General features: G+C 44.8%; 2 protein-coding genes across 2 annotated transcripts in view; one reads left to right on the forward strand and one right to left on the reverse strand.

Moving 5' to 3' along the window:
* The window catches only part of hmcn1 (hemicentin 1), a 277,402-nt gene extending 268,415 nt beyond the window's left edge, over positions 1–8,987 (forward strand). Inside the window, 4 exon segments of the mRNA XM_070447449.1 lie at positions 4,092–4,441; positions 4,612–4,731; positions 5,150–5,276; positions 7,505–8,987. Of these exon segments, the coding sequence (XP_070303550.1) occupies positions 4,092–4,441; positions 4,612–4,731; positions 5,150–5,276; positions 7,505–7,871 (964 nt within the window). The 3' untranslated portion in view covers positions 7,872–8,987.
* A 4,306-nt stretch (positions 8,988–13,293) lies between these two features.
* Positions 13,294–20,016, reverse strand: arpc5b (actin related protein 2/3 complex, subunit 5B). The gene is made up of 4 exons (XM_070447724.1): positions 19,752–20,016; positions 14,402–14,473; positions 13,997–14,173; positions 13,294–13,639 (listed from the first exon to the last, which is right to left on the reverse strand). The coding sequence occupies exons 1-4, from the start codon at positions 19,890–19,892 to the stop codon at positions 13,577–13,579; spliced, it is 453 nt and encodes a 150-aa protein (XP_070303825.1). The 5' UTR covers positions 19,893–20,016; the 3' UTR covers positions 13,294–13,576.
* Between the last annotated feature and the right edge of the window lie 186 nt (positions 20,017–20,202).

A 20,202-nucleotide genomic window follows, 5' to 3' on the forward strand; every position in this document is an offset into this window, starting at 1 on the left:
ACTATTATAGAGGGGAGACGTACCCACAAGGGGCGTCCTACACCCTGAGAGCGATAGCCCTGGGGCAGGTACAATGGTAGCTCCCTCCTGCTGTCTCACAGATCTGGTTGTATCTGCACTGGTGGTCCCGTCTCTGCATTCATCTATATCTATAGGGGGAAGACACATGGAGAATATATATATATATATTGAATATAGATATTTGACATGGGAAACCATTACCCCACCAAACAGAAAGGCTGGATATAAATCCACCCCAACCTTTTTCTTTAACCATTTAGAGTAGGTATCCCAGATGGACTGGACACAGGAATCCTCCTTTCAGTTGGCTGAGCATAGTATGAAGGGGCCTGAGCCCAGTTTCTGCACACTCACCCACAACACGTCCCGTTGGCACTCTTGGTCATGCCAGCAGGGCAAAGGTCAATACAGGTGTAGCTCCCCGCATGTTCTTTATCACTGCTGGTCTGAACGACGACCACCCTCTGCTCAAAGTGCCCAACTCATATTACTGGTCTGAGCTTGAGAGAGCAGAGCAGAGGCTCGAGAGAGAGAGAGAGAGAAGAGAGAGAGGAGAGAGGAGGAGAGAGAGAAGAGAAGAGAAGAGAAGAGAGAGAGAGAGAGAGAAAGAGAGAGAGAAAGAGGAGAGAAAGAGATGAGAAAGAGAAAGCGGGTCACGTCCAGAACTGAAACCATCAAAACACGTTTCACACTTTGTGCCGACGCCAATCTGATACGCTGTACTGTGCTCACCTGATACAGCGGCGGTTCCTGGAGGTTGGTACCCAGGCTCACAGGCACAGCGGTAGCTACCGATGGTGTTCGACATTGCTGAGTTACAACGGGTAGACTCCTGGCACTCATTAATATCTTTGAAAATAACCAAAACTCATAATAAACAATCATATACAGTTTACGCTTAGAAATAATTGAGCGTCTGTATATCCTATTATAGGCTGCTAGTGGCGGCGTTGAACATTTTTGTGTCAGTCCGGTTATTGTCAGGCAACAGACTGCCGTTCTCCACGTATTGACCGTTAATTAACATAAATACACTTTGACATTCTCCAGGCCACTTCATACATAAAACTGTATGGATGCGCCCCCCCGCTTTTGGATACATCTACAGTTGTTAAAAGTTATAAATCCAACTTAATATACAGCCATCACCAATCAAATATCCATAATTTATTTTAGGTCTAAGAAACATTATGATTTGAAGAAATGTTATTTCAGAGAAACAGAATATGGGTTGAATCGCTACTGCGTCACGTGTACTCTGGTTAGCCACCATGCCATAGCTTAGGATGTTCATTTAGCTGAACAAGTTAACTATATAAGTCCCATTCCATTATATTTTATATATGATTTTATAGTGATTCACAACATACCGCTCATTATATACAGAAGTATATTGAGAGAGGGGTGAGTTTTTAAAGAACATTCCTGTTTGATAAGTGTTTGATTTGATTTTGAATCGCATTTGCATTGAGTCAGAGGGTTAGAGGAAACAATAGAGCCCTGGCTACCAACCATTAGGACCTGATGGAGGGACAATAGAGCCCTGAGTACCTGGCCATTAGGACCTGATGGAGGGACAATAGAGCCCTGAGTACCTGCCATAGGACCTGATGGGAGGACAATAGAGCCCTGGTACCAGACCATTAGGACCTGATTGAAGGAACAATAGAGCCCTTTGAGTACCAGACCATTAGTGACTGATGGAGGACAATTAGAGCCCCTGAGACCTGGCCATTAGGACCTGGATCGGAGGGACAAGAGAGCCCTGAGCTACCAGACCATTCACCACCCCACACCCACTACCTCTCACCCTTCACCACTACCCCTACCCCTATCCCTCACCCACTATCCCTTACCCACTACCACTAACCCACTACCCCTCACCCACTACCCACTACCCACTACCCCTTACCCAATACCCCTAACCCACTACACCTCAGCCACTAAACCTCACCTCAGGGGGTCAGCTGACCTGCTTCTGCATGCATACCTCTCTCCATCTCTCTCCCAGTCCCTGCTCTAAGCTGCAGTAATACCCCAGCCAGCTGTGGCATCACATCCTCCCTCTGCCTTTCTAATGCTAATGTAGCTAAAGAACTGTTGTCTTCTGTGGAAATCTCTTACTTTCTCATAACTATCACAAAGAGAAGATGAGCCCTAGGTACTGAGTGGCTGTGTAGTTAGAGTTTAAACAGAGGGTTAACAGAAAGGTAAGGAGCCACAGACAGGACAACAGAAAGGGACCTGGAATTAACCTGTCTGTCTGTCATCACAAGGCCAGCATCTCTCTCTCTCCCTCTTGGCTCTGTCACTCTTACACCTGAGTTTCCACCTTTGACCTTTTGACCGGGTTGCACCCGACCTGGGGTCGCTTTGCTTTGTAATGGCATACACTCACTGGCTCTGTCGGTATCCCCTATGACATCATCAACACTGGACACTGATGTCTACTCTGTACCTACTTACCTGTACAATTTGAATATTTTGTTGCATTAAATTGGATATACAGTATGTTTCATTTAAATTTCAAGTGGCAACACTTTAACTGAGCACCATAGTAAGTTAAAAGAGACTATTTGGCAAACCTGAAAAAGTATGTATTTACAATATATACAGATGTAGGTCTCTATCCAATCCGTATTGCGCAAGTTCCACGTTACAGCATGATTGGAATTTAAAGGCATTGTTCCCACGTTAGTGGAGACTGCTTCATGGTAAACGCTGCAGATATCGGCTCAATAGGAAATTACCTTAACATTTCTATCACACAATCTGTAATGCTTCAGAGATTGAATAGAGACCTTGGATTTGATTTAATTCAAGCATTCTTGTTTGGTGTGAGATGTAATGTATTCATTCTCTCATTGAAAAAGTTAAAAGGCGGGCCTCCCGAGGGGTGCAGTGGTCTAAAGAACTGCATCGCAGTGCTAGAGGCGTCACTACAGACCCGGGTTCGATCCCGTGCTGTATCACAACCGCCCGTGATCAGGAGTCCCATAGTGCTGCGCACAATTGGCCCAGCGTCGTCAGGGTTAGGGGAGGGTTTGGCCAGGGGGCCTTTACTTGGCTCATCGTGCTCTAGTGACTCCTTGTGGCGGGCCGGGCGCCTGCAGGCTGACCTTGGTCGTCAGTTGAAAGGTGTTTCCTCCGACACATTGGTGCGGCTGGCTTCTGGTTTAAGTGGGCGGGTGTTAAGAAGCGTGGTTTGGCGAGTCATGTTTCGGAAGACGCATGACTTCACCTCCCGAGCCCGTTGGGGAGTTGCAGCGATGAGACAAGATCGATATTGGGGAGAAGAAGGGGTTAAAATACAACATAAATAAAACGTTAAAAGACACTTTTTAGATGAATACACTTATGCCTTAGGGACATGATATGTATTGTCAAACGTTGGGGTGATTGTTCCTGTACGTTGGGGTGATTGTGTTCCATCTCTTCCTTTCTCATCCTCTTGTCTTCCTCACACCACTTTACTCTCCCACTTCATCTGCTTCTTTCTTAACTGCCTTATCCTCTGTCTATCTGTATGTTTCCCCTGCTCCATATCCCCCTCTTTACTCAACTTTTACTCTTGCCTGTTTTCTTCCTTTTCTCCTCCTCCTCTCTCTTCCCTCCTCTCTCTCTTCCCTCCTCTCTCTTCCCTCCTCCCCCCTCCGTCCTCTCTCTCTTCCCTCCTCTCTCTTCCCTCCTCCCTCTCTTCCCTCCTCTCTCTTCCCTCCTCCGTCCTCACGTCCTCTCTCTCTTCCCTCCTCTCTCTCTCCCTCTTTCCTCCTCCTCTCTTCCTCCTTCTCTTCCCTCCTCTCTCTTCCCTCCTCCTCTCTTCCCTCCTCTCTCTCTTCCCTCTTTCCTCCTCTCTTTCCTCCTCTCTCTTCCCTCCTCTCTCTTTCCTGCTCCCCTCCCTCCTCTCTCTCTTCCCTCCTCCCCCTCTCTCCTCCTCCTCCCCCCTCCCTTTCTTCCTCCTCCCCTCTCTCTTTCCATCCTCCCCCCTCTCTCTTTTCCCTTCCCTCCCTTCTCTCCTCCCCCTGCTCCCTCTCTCTCTTCCCTCCCCCTCTCTCTGTGGTGCTGTGACATCACCAGAACAGTAATGAGTGTGAGCATGCGCCCCAGCCCTGCGCGCACCAGTGCCTCAACACCCCCGGCAGCTTCAAGTGTGTGTGCCCGCCAGGGCGCCACCTGCTTGGGGATGGAAAGTCCTGCGCGGGGCTGGAGAAGCTGCCTCCCAGCTACCAGAGCTTCTCATACGGCTACAGCTCCTCCCAGGACTCCCCTGAGCGGAGCGCCTTCCAGCGCCAGTACCACAGCCTGGCCTCTCAGAGCTACCCCTCCTACGCTGCCACAGGGGGGCGCTATAGGCAGCGTAGACGCAGGGAGGCCCTGGCCTGTCCGCAGGGGTACGAGGCCAGGGGTGGCCGTTGCCTAGGTAACTATGGAGGAGGCAGGGGGACAGGCAGAGGGGGAGGAGTTTGAAAGGAGAGGTGGAGGGTCTGGCTGCATGGCTGTGCTACCTGGGGTTGGCTTCCCCTTGTTTTCTAATACACCTTTATAACATGTTTCAACTGATAAATGTTTCCTGTGTGTGTGTGTGTGTAGACATCAACGAGTGTGAGGTGAGGGACACGTGCCAGCATGAGTGTATGAACACTCCAGGGAGCCATAGGTGTCAGTGTCCGGCCGGCTACCGCCTCATGACCAACGGAAAGACCTGCCAAGGTGAGCAGGACCACTCCACCTGTCAGTCAATCGATTAATCAGCTGTTCACGTTATTTATATATCTATCCATTCGTCATCGCTCAGAGAGCATCCCTATATTCTACTATAAGAAAATACATTCAATGAAATAATTTGATGAGGAAAATGTATCTATGTAAAAGTTGCAGGTACAGTACACTCAATAACTGCATCATGTGTTATGTATTGGTATAACTACCTCCTGTATTGTGGTGTTATGTATTGGTACATGTTGTATAACTACCTCCTGTATTGTGGTGTTATGTATCGGTACATGTTGTATAACTACCTCCTGTATTGTGGTGTTATGTATCGGTACATGTTGTATAACTACCTCCTGTATTGTGGTGTTATGTATTGCTATACGTTGTATAACTAACTCCTGTATTGTGAGGGCAGATATAGATGAGTGTCTGGAGCAGAATGTCCAGTGTGGGACCAACAGGATGTGCTTTAACATGAGAGGAAGTTACCAGTGTATCGATACACCCTGCCCACCTAACTACCAGAGAGACCCAGCAACAGGGTAAACAGTAAACACACATTGACTCACACTCTTATGTGTATTCGGAGTATTCAGACCCCTTGACTTTTCCCACATTTTATTACGTTACAGCCTTCTTTTAAAATTGATTAAATTGTTTCCCCCCCCTTATCAATCTACACACAATACCCCATAATGACAAAGCATGAACTGGTTTTTAGAAATGTTGGCACATTTATTAAAAATAAAAAACAGAAATAATACATTTACATAAGTATTCAGACCGTTTACTCAGTACTTTGTTGAAGCATCTTTGGCAGCGATCATAGCCTCAAGTCTTCTTGGGTATGACGCTACAAGCTTGGAACACCTGTATTTGGGGAGTTTCTCCCATTCTTCTCTGGAGATCCCATCAAGCTCTGTCGGGTTGGATGGGGAGCGTCGCTGCACAACTATTTTCCGGTCTCTCTAGAGATGTTTGATCGGGTTCAAGTCCAGGCTCTGGCTGGGCCACTCAAGGACATTCAGAGACTTGTCCTGAAGCCACTCCTGCGTTGTCTTGGCTGTGTGCTCAGGGTTGTTGTCCTGTTGGAAGGTGAACCTTCACCCCAGTCTGAGGTCCTGAGCACTCTGATGCAGGTTTTCATCAAGGATTTCTCTGTACTTTGCTCTGTTCATCTTTCCCTCGATCCTGACTAGTCTCCCAGTCTCTGCCGCTGAAAAACATCCCCACAGCATGATGCTGCCACCACCATGCTTCACCGTAAGGATGGTGCCAGGTTTCCTCCAGACATGACGCTTGGCATTCTGGCCAAAGAGTTCAATATTGGTTTCATCAGACCAGAGAATCTTGTTTCATGGAGTCTTTAGGTGCCTTTTGGCTCCAAGCGGACTGTCATGTACCTTTTACTGAGGAGTGGCTTCTGTCTGGCCACACTACCATAAAAGGCCTGATTGGTGGAGTGATGCAGAGATGGTTGTCCTTCTGGAAAGTTCTACCATCGCCACACAGAAACTCTGGAGCTCTGTCAGAGTGACCATCGGGTTCTTGGTCACCTCCCTGATCAAGGCCTTTCTCCCCTGATTGCTCAGTTTGGCCAGGCGGCCAGCTCTAGAAGAGTCTTGGTGGTTCCAAACTTCATCCATTTAAGAACGATGGAGGCCAGTGTGTTCTTGGGGACCTTCAATGCAGCAGAAATGTTTGGGTACCCTTCGCCAGATCTGTGCATCGACACAATCCTGTTTCGGAGCTCTACGGACAATTCCTTCGACCTCATGGCTTGCTTTTTGCTCTGACATGCACTGTCAACTGTGGGACCTTATATCGACAGGTGTGTGCCTTTCCAAATCATGTTCAATCAATTGAATTCACCACAGGTTCCAATCAAGTTGTAGAAACATCTCAGGATGATCAATGGAAACAGGATGCACCAGAGCTCAATTTCAAGTCTCATAACTTATGTAAATAAGGTATTTCAGTTTCTTTGTTTTTATGAATTTGCAAAAAAAAAAAAAAAGGTTTCCATTTTGTCATTATGGGGTATTGTTTTTAGATTGATGAGGATTTTTTATTTATTTAATCCATTTTAGAATAAGGCTGTAACTTAACAAAATGTGGAAAAAGTCGAGGGGTCTGAATACTTCCCGAATGCACCGTATTGTCATACACACAACCACTAACACACACTTGCCTACCGGTACTTTCTCCAGCACTTTGTTTACTATACATTTCTTGCATTTTGTCTGAAGAATCATGCAGTATACACACTTAAGACCTAGACTCAATCAGATCAAGCGTTAACCGGGGACAGCCGACACCCGCATAGCTGATGTTTTGGCCGTGTCGGAGGTGGAGCTGTGTTGGAGCTGTAAAATTGGCAAGCAGTTGCTCTTGTGATCATTGTCACAAAGCCACACCCGTCCCACTCACGTTAGAAGCTCAGAATGAGAAGGTGTAGCCTATATAGAAATAATGTTGCTCAAATTGAAAATCATTCAGCGAAATTAAGGATTTCTATCAGCCTTATCAAGGTGTAGATTACATCTCACATTCCTGTGTTCCAACTTGTAAACAGACTGCATTAGATTTCTGTTAATGTGACTCCGTGCAACCAATGGCAATGTCCCCTTTAGGTATAATTTCAGGAGCCACTTGTGCATTTGACGGATCTAACGCTATGCGGATGTCGGCTAAAGCGGATCTGATTGAATAGAGCCCTAAGTACAGAATACCCTAGCGAAGTGTCCATGTTGTGTGTTCTGTGTTGTAGGTTCTGTCTGAAGAAATGCCCTCCCAACGACCTGGAGTGTGCACTAAGCCCTTACGCACTGGAGTACAAGCTGCTGTCCCTCCCCTTTGGCATTGCGGCCAATCAGGACCTGATCCGGCTGGTGGCGTACACGCACAACGGTGTGGTGCACCCGTGTACCTCTTTCCTGGTGGTGGATGAGGACGCGACCTTACACTTCGCCCTATGAGACGAGAACCTGAAGGGGATGCTGTTCACGACCTGGGCTCTCAAAGAGCCCCACACCTACCGGAAGAAGGTCCGCTCCTTGTCTTAGAGGGCTGACGGAGGCATCGAGTACCAGACCACCTTCATCGTCTACATCGCCGTCTCCGCCTACCCCTACTGAGAGCACTTTAAAACGACGGTGTAAAAGGGGGGGGGGGGGGCACTGAAAAGGTTGCGACCTCTGTATGCAGCACCACTGCGAACGAGCATGTGCGTGGATGTATGTATGTGTGTGTGTGTGTGTGTGTGGTTGGTTGGTAAAGCTGCCACATAAGTAAATGGGAACTAGTAGAAAAAGACTGTTCGTATATGAGAACTACTAAGGTGGGACAGGAGAACAGCACTGCAATCCCAAGAAGCAGATTAGGAAATGACTCAACACTTGCACACCAAAGAGTTTAAAGAATAGCGAGTTCCCCTCGGATGGAAGTAAACATCTATTTATTGGCCAGATATCCTAAATAGAATCCTGTTCTCTCCAATGTTAAGGTGCTTTGTGGATCTAGAATGAATTGTTTGACCCTCTTGTACTTTACAATGCCCTCTCCCGTCCACAAGGTGATCTTTACAGATGACTCAGACTGCTTCTCCAGGTCCCATGATGAGTCCACCGTTGGCCCAGAATGTAGTCTTCCTCCCCTCCTCCTCTCCTCAGGCTTAAAGTGGTAGAGACAAGAAACATTAGCTAGCCTTTATTTACATCTACCTATTAACTTATTGGGAAGTGCTTGAATACCAAAAAAAAAGGGTCAGTTCCCTCCTTTGCTCAACTCTTTGGCTGGTTGGTCGCAGAATGTTGTGACATCAGACCGGAGAACAGAGCAAGTCATTTGATTGGTCCGAAATGGTGCCTGTAGAGACTTGTTGGCGAGAGGAGTTTGGCTGTCTATCAGTCTAACTCAGACTTAGATAGACATTGCATCATTGTATCACATCATCTCTATGGTCAAACTCTTGCCCACCTCAGGTAATCACCCCTCTTCCTCATCCCCAGAGTACCCAACACACTCGTCCTCCATTAGCAGTGTGTCCGATAGGAACAGTAGTCATTGCTTCATTACAGTCAATACAATCACAACATTAAAGGTTCATAGGATTCTTTTAACCACTTCATCCATAGTCAGTTACCAAGATGTATTCTATTTTTATGATTTGTATAGAAGTGTTTGGTTTTTCTTGTAATGTATTTCTATACTGTATTACATTTTTATAAAAAATAAAAGATATACAATCATGATAGAGGTGTTTCTGTGACTAGTTATCTGCTGTACCACAATAGTACTTTTCACCAGTAAATAACTCAGAACTTCAAAATCTGTTTTCAGAACTTTTATATTATTTTAAATCACAAACATAAAGGAATATTGTTATGGAGTAAGGCAGTTTGTACACCAGTTTGATATGTTCCTTCGATTTTTTTTTTGCAATTGAGCATTTTAACATTTCAACTGCATAATTATAAAAACAGCTACTAATGTATTACCACTGATGAGATTATTAAAACAAGAAGAAATCCACACATTATATAAAAAAGAAATGGTCATCATTAATCAAAATGTGGTTTCGCCATAAACTATTTATTACAGAGACAGGTTGCATCACAAATGGCACCCTATTCCCTATATAGTGCACTACTTTTGACCAGGGCCCATAACCCTATCCCTATATAGTACACTACTTTTGACCAGGGCCCATAACCCTATATAGTGCACTACTTTTGACCAGGGCCCATAACCCTATCCCTATATAGTGCACTACTTTAGACCAGGGCCCATAACCCTATTCCCTGGGCCCATAGGCCTATGATCAAAAGCAGTGCAGGGTTATAAGGAATATTCTGCCATTTGTGACTCAAACAGGGCTTGGGAGGAATGAACAGAAGACACTGATTTGAATGTAAATAATAGAAAAAATAATTAGAACATTTAAAAAAAAATCTTTAAAAAAAAACATATGGATATTTTTTTAAACTTCTCATCAATTACACTGTTTTAGTCCATGAAACTGTAGCAAGGTTTTTTTTAGAGCGAGAATGTGCAAAAGCCATAATTTCATCTCAATATATTAAAAACAGGGCTAATTTATGTCATCAATCATGAAAAACATGATACAGTACATATTTCACCATTATCTGCAAGTCCTGATAACCCATGTCAACTGAACGGAGCAATCTAAACCCCTGTCAAGGGCTCACAACATGGCTGTAAGTAGCAGTTTCACAAAAGCAATCAGCTATTTTGGCAACAAATGGGATCTACCAGTAAAGGCAGATAAAGCAGACAGACAGAGTTCAGGGTCCCACAATGAATGACACAAAAGCCAGGGAAAGTGTTTGGTTGTGCACCACAAAATACTGTCCTACCTAATGCATGCTAGTATTTCAACCAAACACATTTCCTGGGTTCATATTTCAAATACTTGGTCTTATACAAAATAAATGTAAGCGCACTGAGGGTACAAAACATTATGAACACCTGCTCTTTCCATGACAGACTGGCCAGGTGAAAGCTATGATCCCTTATTGTAGTCACTTGTTAAATCAACTTCACTCATCAGTGTAGATGAAGGGGAGGAGATAGGTTAAAGAAGGATTTTTAAGCCTTGAGACAACTGAGACACGGACTGTGTATGTGTGCCATTCAGAGGGTGAATGAGCAAGACAAAACAGTAAATGCATTTGAACGGGGTATGGTAGTAGGTGCCAGGCACACCGGTTTGTATCAGGAACTGCAACGCTGCTGCGTTTTTCACACGCAACAGTTTCCCGTGTATAAAGAATGGTCCACCACCCAAAGCACATCCAGCCAACTTGACAACTGTGGGAAGCATTGTAGACAACATTGGCCAGCATCCCTGTGGAACGCTTTCAACACCTTGTAGAGTCCCTGACCTGACGAATTGAGGCTGTTCTGAGGGTGCAACTCAATCTTAGGAAGGTGTTCTTAATGTTTTGTCCACTGATGGCTTTTTAAAATACTGATCAATTATCAGGAAGAGACCCAAAGTGCCATTTACAAATCACAATAGAAAAACCATGATACTTTAACAAACACAGGTTAAATGTGGAGGTGGCAGGTAGCGGTTAGAGCGTTGGGCCAGTAACCGAAAGGTTGCTGGATCGAATCCCCGAGCTGACAAGGTATAAATCTGTCGTTCTGCCCCTGAACAAGGCAGTTAACCCACTGTTCCCCGGAAGACCGTCATTGTAAATAAGAATTTGTTTAACTGACTTGCCTAGTTAAATAAAAAAATACGTCAAGAAAGAGACACCATGATTGACTAGCAGTGATGGCATACAAAATATACTGGTGAGGGAATGTGACCCAACAGAGACAGAATACATCCAAGGCAAATTCTCTGTTAGTCAAAATACTAATAATCATAGATATAGGGTTGGAAAATTCCGGACCCTTTCAATATATTCCCTAGTTTTAGCGATTGGCCGATTCCCGGAATCAAGAGGGAATAAATCCGGAATCCTACAAACACGATTTCTGGAAAACCAGGGAATTTATTGAAAGTTTGCAACCCTAGTCCTTAGTGAAACTATTCTTATGTCCTGGAAGCACTACAAATGCATCCCTTACTAAACAATATTACAACAGAGTCTGACATGATAATTCCCTGTACATGATTCAGTGAGTGAGAGAACACTGTGGAATAGGCATAGATCTCACTAAACCCATACTAGGACACCACTTAGACTGCATGCCCTTTACATTAGCTAAGGTAGTGTTTTTACAGGAACACAGTCTAGGATTAATAACAGTGGTGCTAGTAGTAAAGGGGGGCCGTAATGCATCGTGGGTATTAATCCCTAACTAGGGCAGGCAGGATGGCTGGACCACCCCTGCTGGCGAAAACTTCTCCCACCCGCAAATCCACCCCGCTCCATCTGTGGCTGTGCTTTTCAGGAGCCTCCCTCCCTCTGCCCCCACGGGTTACAGAAGGGCAAATTAGGGATTTTCTGTGGAATTATAAGATTTTGTTCCATCAGGAATTTTCTGATCAGCTTTTTAACAAAGACACCGGCCTATCAGGGCTTTAATAAAAAAAAGAGTAGCAGGGTAGACAAATGAGCTGACTGTTATAAAATAGATTTTTCCTGAGAGAAACAAAGCCATACCTAAGAAGAGCTCTGTAGCATTGTGTTGGTGTGTGTTTGAGGGTCTAGGGAAGGAAAGAAATGGAGAGCTTCTGTAGTATTGTGTTGGTGTGTGTTTGAGGGTCTAGGGAAGGAAAGGAATGGAGAGCTCTGTAGGATTGTGTTTGTGTGGTGTTTGAGGGTCTAGGGAAGGAAAGGAATGGAGAGTCTCTGTAGTATTGTGTTGGTGTGTGTTTGAGGGTCTAGGAAAGGAAAGGAATAGAGAGCTCTGTAGCATTGTGCTGGTGTGTGTTTGAGGGTCTAGGGAAGGAAAGGAATGGAGAGCTCTGTAGCATTGTGTTGTGTGTGTTTGAGGTCTAGGAAGGAAAGGAATGGAGAGCTCTGTAGCATTGGTGTTTGGTGTGTGTTTTGAGGGTCTAGGGAAGGAAAGGAATGGAGAGCTCTGTAGCATTGTGTTGGTGGTGTTTGAGGGCTTAGGGAAGGAAAGGAATGGAGAGCTCTGTAGCATTGTGCTGGTGTTGTGTTTTGAGGGTCTAGGGAAGGAAAGAAATGGAGAGCTCTGTAGCATTGTGCTGGTGTGTGTTTGAGGGTCTAGGGAAGGAAAGGAATGGAGAAGCTCTGTAGCATTGTGTTGGGTGTGTGTTTGAGGGTCTAGGGAAGGAAAGGATGGAGAGCTCTGTAGCATTGTGTTGGTGTGTGTTTGAGGGTCTAGGAAGGAAGGAATGGAGAGCTCTGTAGCATTGTGTGTGGTGTGTGTTTGAGGGTCTAGGAAGGAAAGGAATGGAGAGCTCTGTAGCATTGTGTTGGTGTGTGTTTGAGGGTCTAGGGAAGGAAAGGAATGGAGAGCTCTGTAGCATTGTGTTGGTGTGTGTTTGAGGGTCTAAGGGAAGGAAAGGATGGAAGAGCTCTGTACATGTGTGTTGGGTGTGTGTTTGAGGGTCTAGGGAAGGAAAGGAATGGAGAGCTCTGTAGCATTGTGTTGGTGTGTGTTTGAGGGTCTAGGGAAGGAAAGGAATGGAGAGCTCTGTAGCATTGTGTTGGTGTGTGTTTTGAGGGTCTAGGGAAGGAAAGGAATGGAGAGCTCTGTAGCAATTGTGTGGTTGTGTGTTTGAGGGTCTAGGGAAAGGAAAGGAATGGAGACTCTGTAGCATTGTGTTGGTGTGTGTTTGAGGGTCTAGGGAAGGAAAGGAATGGAGAGCTCTGTAGCATTGTGTTGGTGTGTGTTTGAGGGTCTAGGAAGAAAGGAATGGAGAGCTCTGTAGCATTGTGTGGGTGTGTGTTTGAGGGTCTAGGGAAGGAAAGGAATGGAGAGCTCTGTAGCATTGTGTTGTGTGTGTTTTGAGGGTCTAGGGAAGGAAAGGAAGGAGAGTCTGTAGCATGTGTTGGTTGTGTTGAGGGTCTAGGGAAGGAAAGGAAGGAGAGCTCTGTAGCAATTGTGTTTGTGTGTGTTTGAGGGTCTAGGGAAGGAAAGGAATGGAGTAAAAATACTAAAAACGATTCCAACTTGGCATGTGTTATGTGTTTGGGTGAATGTGTGAACCAGCTGTATCAGTGTGTGTGTGTCTGTGTAGGGAGACATAGGGAAGTGAGATCTGAAAAGAAGCAGAGACAGATAGGAGGGATCTCCTCTGTGACACGCTGTGATCTACTGGATATCATCCTTGTGTTGTAATGTGCACCAGACGGTCGCTGTGAAGAACATGGCTCCTCTCCTCTGTTAGTTAGACAGTCTTCCTGGCCGTTAGTACTCTAACGATGCACCCCAGGCCACCTGCAGATAGAGCCTGGGACAGAGGGGAAGGAAAGAAAGGGATAGCATGTAACTTACATACCTTATCATATGCAACTGTGTTTATCAAGTCTAATTAGTGTGTGTGTGTGTGTGTATGATGGCAGTACTTTTATCAAGTCTAATTTACATGTGTGTTTTTTGTTATCCTCACAAGGATAGTAAAGCAAGGAACGTTCAAACAAGTGGGGATACTTCACTGCTATTTTAGGCTTAGGGTTTAGGTTTACAATTAAGGTTAGGACTAGTGGTCAGGTTTTGAAGTTAGGTTTAGGTTTTATGGAAAATAGGACTTTCAATGGAAATCAATTGTTTGGTTTCAGTAAAACATATGGTGTGTCGATGGCAGTACCTTTTCATGCCACTGCAGCAGGACGGCACTGCTGTTATCCGATGGCGTCTCAAAGCCTTTGTAGATGTACTTCATGAGCAGGTCCACTCCGTTCTTATCCAGAGACTGGACCCCCTTCTCTACGTCACTGCTCTTAAAGGCACTCAGCACCTTCAACACAAGGCCCTCGGCACAGTCCTGACAAAACACAATAAAGTTCCCCTATTATGTACGCAAAGAAATCTCCAGGGAACCCAACTTAGTAACAGGTGAAAAGAAGCTACGATACAGCCTACATTCATTGTTCCTATGACTAAGTCTCTACTAAATACATTAGGTGGACCTAATGTTTATGTGGGCCTAAATGGAAGTCACACACATATCAGCTCATTGTAAGTCTTTTTCCATTGAGTTGTCTAGACTCACCTTGACGTTCTGGTTCTTGGTGTTGATTGGTGGGTTCTTCAGGACTGCCTGCAAGGCCTCCATCAGGTTCCCTGTGCAGAGAGGGGTTAAGGAGGCAACGTGGACAATATCTGGTAGTCTGGATTATAACACCGTCCTAGAACAACAGTCTGTCCAATCAAACCTAACCTCGTCTTTGAAAATAAAATAGAATCACATCAATACATTGAATGTCACAGTTTACTACCAATCAGACACTTGACAACTAGGTGTATGTAGCTACTGAACAGACAAGCAATCTGGGGTGTATTTACTAGAAACCAAAAGGAATCAAACAGAAGCCAACAGAATGAATTTGTCCAATAGAAACTCTCGTTTTCGCTGCAAAACATTTTCCGTTTGGAGTAAACGGATTCTGCACTTTGCGCTGCAAAGCATTTTAAAACTGTTTGCTGAGGTCTTGGTCTGAATGAAAACACCCCTGGCTACACCAGAGAGGAAGAGGCGAAGCGAGAGAGTTTACTCCGCCCAAAATCTGTCCACGTTAAGCAGATCATTAATTATTAGGAAAGTGAGGATTCTTGAAATGGGGGCAATGAGAGAGTGGCGAATTTGGTCAAGACAAAAAAACAAAATTGCTATTTTTAATCGTGAGGGTTATTTGATCTAACAGAAGTCTTATAATGCTTTGGAAGCCTAGAGGTTAACCGCATTGGACCAGTAACCGAAAGGTTGCCGTTTTGAATCCCCGAGCCGACATCTGTTGTTGTGCCCTTGAGCAAGGCACTTAACCCTAATTTCTCCTGTAAGACTCGCTGGATAACAGTGTCTGCTAAATTATGTAATTGTAGAAATATAAGGGTTAGGGATGCACCGATGTGACATTTCTGGCCGATACCCGATATTTTCCTTGCCCCCCCCCCCCCCCCCCCCCAAAAAAGCGATCCCCGATATTTAAAATTTTCAGCCTTTAAGCATTCTAGTACAGTTACATAAGTTAAACACACACACACACACAACACGGACGCAGCCGGTCTAAGGAACGAGGCGCTACTACAGTCCCTGGTTCGAATCCAGGCTTTATCACATCCGACCGTAGATGGGAGTCCCATGCACAATTGCCCAGCGTCGTCCGGGTTTGGCAGGGTAGGCCGTCATTGTAAATAAGAATTTGTTCTTCACTGACTTGCCTAGTTAAATACAGGTTACACACACACACAGCAAAAAAGTTTGATCCTCGACTTCGGCGATGTCATTTACAAAATATAGCCTCCATACCCTTCTCAATAAATTGGATGCAGTCTATACAGTGCCATCCGTTTTGTCACCAAAGCCCCATATACTACCACCACTGCGACCTGTACGCTCTCGTTGGCTGGCCCTCGCTTCATACTCGTCGCCAAACCCACTGGCTCCAGGTCATATACAAGACCCTGCTAGTAAAGTCCCCCTTATCTCAGCTTGCTGGTCACCAATAGCAGCACCCACCTGTAGCACGTGCTCCAGCAGGTATATCTCTCTGGTCACCCCCAAAGCCAATTCCTCTTTGGCCGCTCTCCTTACAGTTTCTGCTGCCAGTGACTGGAATGAACTACAAAAATCTCTGAAACTGGAAACACTTATCTCCCTCACTAGTTTTAAGCACCAGCTGTCAGAGCAGCTCACAGATTACTACACCTGTACATAGCCCATCTATAATTTAGCCCCAACAACTACCTCTTCCCCTACTGTATTTATTTATTTATTTTGCTACTTTGCACATTCTTCCACTGCAAATCTACCAGTCGTATTTTACTTGCTATATTGTATTTACTTCGACACCATGGCCTTTTTTTGCTTTACCTCCCTTATCTCACCTCATTTGCTCACATTGTATATAGACTTATTTTTCTACTGTATTATTGACTGTATGTTTGTTTTACTCCATGTGTAACTCTGTGTTGTTGTATGTGTCGAACTGCTTTGCTTTATCTTGGCCAGGTCGCAATTGTAAATGAGAACTTGTTCTCAACTTGCCTACCTGGTTAAATAAAGGCGAATAAATAAACAAATGCAATACGTCTTTCCTCAGTAGGAAATCCTCGTCGACCCACTGTGCTGTCAGACTCAGCATGCTCATGGTGCTGACGTCGCTCGTCCAAATGTCAGTCGTGACGCCCATAGCAAGCAGTATAATGACTTCCATTATCTGCGTTAATGGATTTCGCCTTTGAGTTGTCTCGCTGAAATTCTTACTCTTTCAAATGACTGCTGGACTTCAACTTGTTTAGTTGTTGGAAGTGTGCGCTTATATTTTTCTGCTTTTGTTGTGTAGCGCTGTATTTTTTGAGGCGTCATTACGTCATCTACCTACGTTATATAGGTATAGTATGCACGTCAGCTTTGACATCGGTTTTGCACATCAGCGCTATGCCACGGGTTCCTCCTGCTGCACGTGCAGGGGGCGGTTCCTCCTGCAGGCAGAGGAGGGTCGTTAGTGATTGGAGCCACCTGGGCTCAGGGTATAAAGCTGTCACTAATCACTTCTCTCTCTCTCTCTCTCTGCTCCTCCAGGTATGCTCATGATTTGTTTGTTCCTTTGTAGTTTTGCATAGTTTTCACTCAGTCATGTTCACACACACATATTCACGCATCCATGCACTTTACCTACACCTTACATTATGATACTTCCACACCTCATTCCTTTTTCTTAGTTTAAAGTTAATAGTTTGTTTATAATAAAGAACACTTTTAATTGGCCTATACCTGTTGTTCGTGTCCCCTCATTTTTGTCACAGGCTATGAGCCGGCTTGTGACATCGGGACATCGGGTCGATGCCGATGTTGTCATTTTTAGCTAATATCGGCCGATTCCGATATGCTCACCGATATATCGTGCATCCCTAATAAAAGGTGATACATGTGACATCCTGGTAACTTTGAGAACTTTATATCATTGTTGTCCCTGAAGAAATTCAAGGCAGTCTACGCATATTCATGACGCTAGCACAGCATCTCACTCTCGATTGACTACAGGAGGTTAACGTCAACACTGCTCATCGAAAAATAAGTATTCAAATAACGAGATGTATCCACCAATCCAAAGAGAGGAATAGGTGAGAGCTTGACAGCCCACCCTTCCGCTCGATGGACAACAAATCCCATTGTTAGAGCGGAGACACAAGCATCTCATCATTATATCCATTATCTCTGGCAACACCCACCAACACAGCAGACCCGGAGGCAGCATAAAGTGACTAAGGGGGCAGTTGAAATCGGCCAGGGGACAAAACATTTTGGGTTTCTTGCGTTTGGAATTATACTGAACTCTGCTTATATCACACTATACCACAATAAACAAAAGTTCAAATCCAGAGACTTCGAGATCATTGAGTGCTTTTGAAAATACAGGTTGGCAAGAAATTGGTAGCCCATCTAAGCTGTGCTGTATCAGCGTAACATAGGGGCCTTCTAGCAGTAGTAAGGACAAAAATTTAGCAGGAGGCAGGCAGGTAAAGGTGCAAATAAGTGTTGGATTTATTTACACAGAACCTGTGTTTCAAAGATTACGCTGATATTTACAAATATACACTATACAAAAGTATGTGGACGCGCCCACAGGGGAGAGAGACGCGTCTTAACTTCCAATGCTCCATCCCCCTGCCCAACCCCCCTCCACACCACTCCGCCAACCGCCAGGATGCCCGGCATCAGAACATTCCAGGCATTCCCGTGATTGGCAGAAAGCAGGTTGATTCACATGTCGGACCCCGCGAACACTGGGTACTGGTAAGTACACAACCACCTACTAGCCTAACACATAACACACAGCTGTCTGTGCGGGTCGCTACAATATATATATATTTTTTTTAAATACAACTTTCCCTCAACATCAGCAAGACAAAGGAGCTGATCGTGGACTACAGGTAAGAGGGCCAAACACACCACCATTCACATCAACGGGGCTGTAATAGCGCGGGTCGAGAGTTTCAAGTTCCTCGGTGTCCACATCACTAAGGACCTATCGTGGTCCAAACACACCAACACAGTCGAGAAGAGGTCACGACAACGCTTATTCCCCCTCAGGTGGTTGAAAAGATTTGGCATGGGCCCTCAGATCCTCAAAGTTCTACACCTGCACCATTGAGAGCATTATTGTTACTATTTCCTATTTATTTAGCAAATGTGTGTCTTACTTTTTAACTCTGTGTAACAGTTTAACTTTAGACCGTCCCCTCGCCCCGACACGGGCGCGAACCAGGGACCCTCTGCACACATCAACTGACACCCACGAAGCATCGTTACCCATCGCTCCACAAAAGCCGCCGCCCTTGACCACTACTTCAACTCAAGGTCTCAAAGCGAGTGACGTAACCAATTGAAACGCTATTAGCGCGGACCACCGCTAACTAGCTAGCCATTTCACATCCGTTACATCTGCACAGTTGGGAATGGACTCGTAAGTAAGCATTTCATTATAACGTCTACACCTGTTGTATTCTGCATGATTTGACAGCACAGATACATATTTGTTTTGCCCCAACCTGTCACTCAATCATTTGAACTTTTTATTTATGTAACGTTAGGGACATAAAACAAAAATCTGAGGGTGTACAAAGTTTGAACTGAGGGAGCAAGGCCCCTTTTGCCCCCTTGTGGAGCCGGGTTCTCAACACTCACACAGGAAGTGCTGCAGAGAGATTCGTCCCGCTGCTACTGACTTATAAGGCATTGAACTCCACTTCCCCATTCAATGTTTATCACAAGCCTGAGATGACATTGTCGTGAAACTTACTCTGAAGGGTATATGAGGGAATCTAAAGGAACCAACGGCTAGTTATATCCCGTTTCTGAGGAGTTGTAAAACAATCCCTGGAATGTGACTACCAGACAGGGTTGGGGTTCTTCATTGGGGTACTTAGGTTATCTTGAGCTGAAATTTAATTGATATTGACCACAATAATCCTTCTTATCAATGCTTGTAGATAAGTAGCCTCAATCATACGAAACAGCGAGTTCACTTACTTGTGCACATTCACACTTACCGGCAAATTGAATCTAGGCGAGTATTAACGTTTGACATCAATTGTTTCAATCGTTTCCAAAACAGGCAGAACCATTGTCAACAATGTCATCCCAGTTTTCAGCATCCAGCAATCAAGCAATATCAAGTAGTCCTAATAAACTCAGACCGTTCTTATTATACCTCAGTGAGTCCGACAGCTAACAAGCTAGCCAGCTGCCAACCCTACCACACCTCGCCAGTTGAGACATGATGGCACTTGGCTTGGCACCAGAATTACAGCAGCACTAATGCATGCAAACGAACCGGCAGATACACTGGCCAAATGAGCCAAAAAAACCATTGCTTTGCTCGCTAGATAAAAGGATATTGTCTGATTAGCGAGTCCACTTCTGCCTCGTCAGGACCCAGCTGATTTTCACCTCCATCCTCCTCGTCAACAAATTTGTTCTCGTCGTATTCGTCAACGTCTACTGTCCTGAATCGATTAGACACTGTATTCTTCGACATTGTGCTAAGTTTACGTCCCTTCTTTAGATACAAAATAATGACATTTAGTGATAAAATCTGCCGTTTACAGCTCTAGTTTGAGAGCCTTCTTTCCTTCTCCCTGCGTCTCGTCAGCAACAACAAAAACGACAATATTCTAAATAAAAGTATMTCACGTAATAGTATAGAAGTGTCAATATCCTGTATTTATTCATGATATATGAAAAATAATTGTCCAAACATGAACAATGATTCATATTTGTTAATATTTAAGTGACATTTGGGTTTTATAACATGTTCTAATGTCAAATAAATTATTGATTTCGTATCA

Source organism: Salvelinus sp. IW2-2015, linkage group LG16, assembly GCF_002910315.2.
Source record: "Salvelinus sp. IW2-2015 linkage group LG16, ASM291031v2, whole genome shotgun sequence".
Lineage (NCBI taxonomy): Eukaryota > Metazoa > Chordata > Actinopteri > Salmoniformes > Salmonidae > Salvelinus > Salvelinus sp. IW2-2015.

Excerpts from the sequence above, each read along its gene's own strand:
- arpc5b (XM_070447724.1), bottom strand. The coding sequence starts at position 19,892 with ATGTCGAAGAATACAGTGTCTAATCGATTCAGGACAGTAGACGTTGAC. Across the intron at positions 14,474-19,751 it reads TGGACTCGCTAATCAGACAA|GGGAACCTGATGGAGGCCTT; the intron begins TATCCTTTTATC and ends CCTCTCTGCACA. Across the intron at positions 14,174-14,401 it reads CCAAGAACCAGAACGTCAAG|GACTGTGCCGAGGGCCTTGT; the intron begins GTGAGTCTAGAC and ends GTGTTTTGTCAG.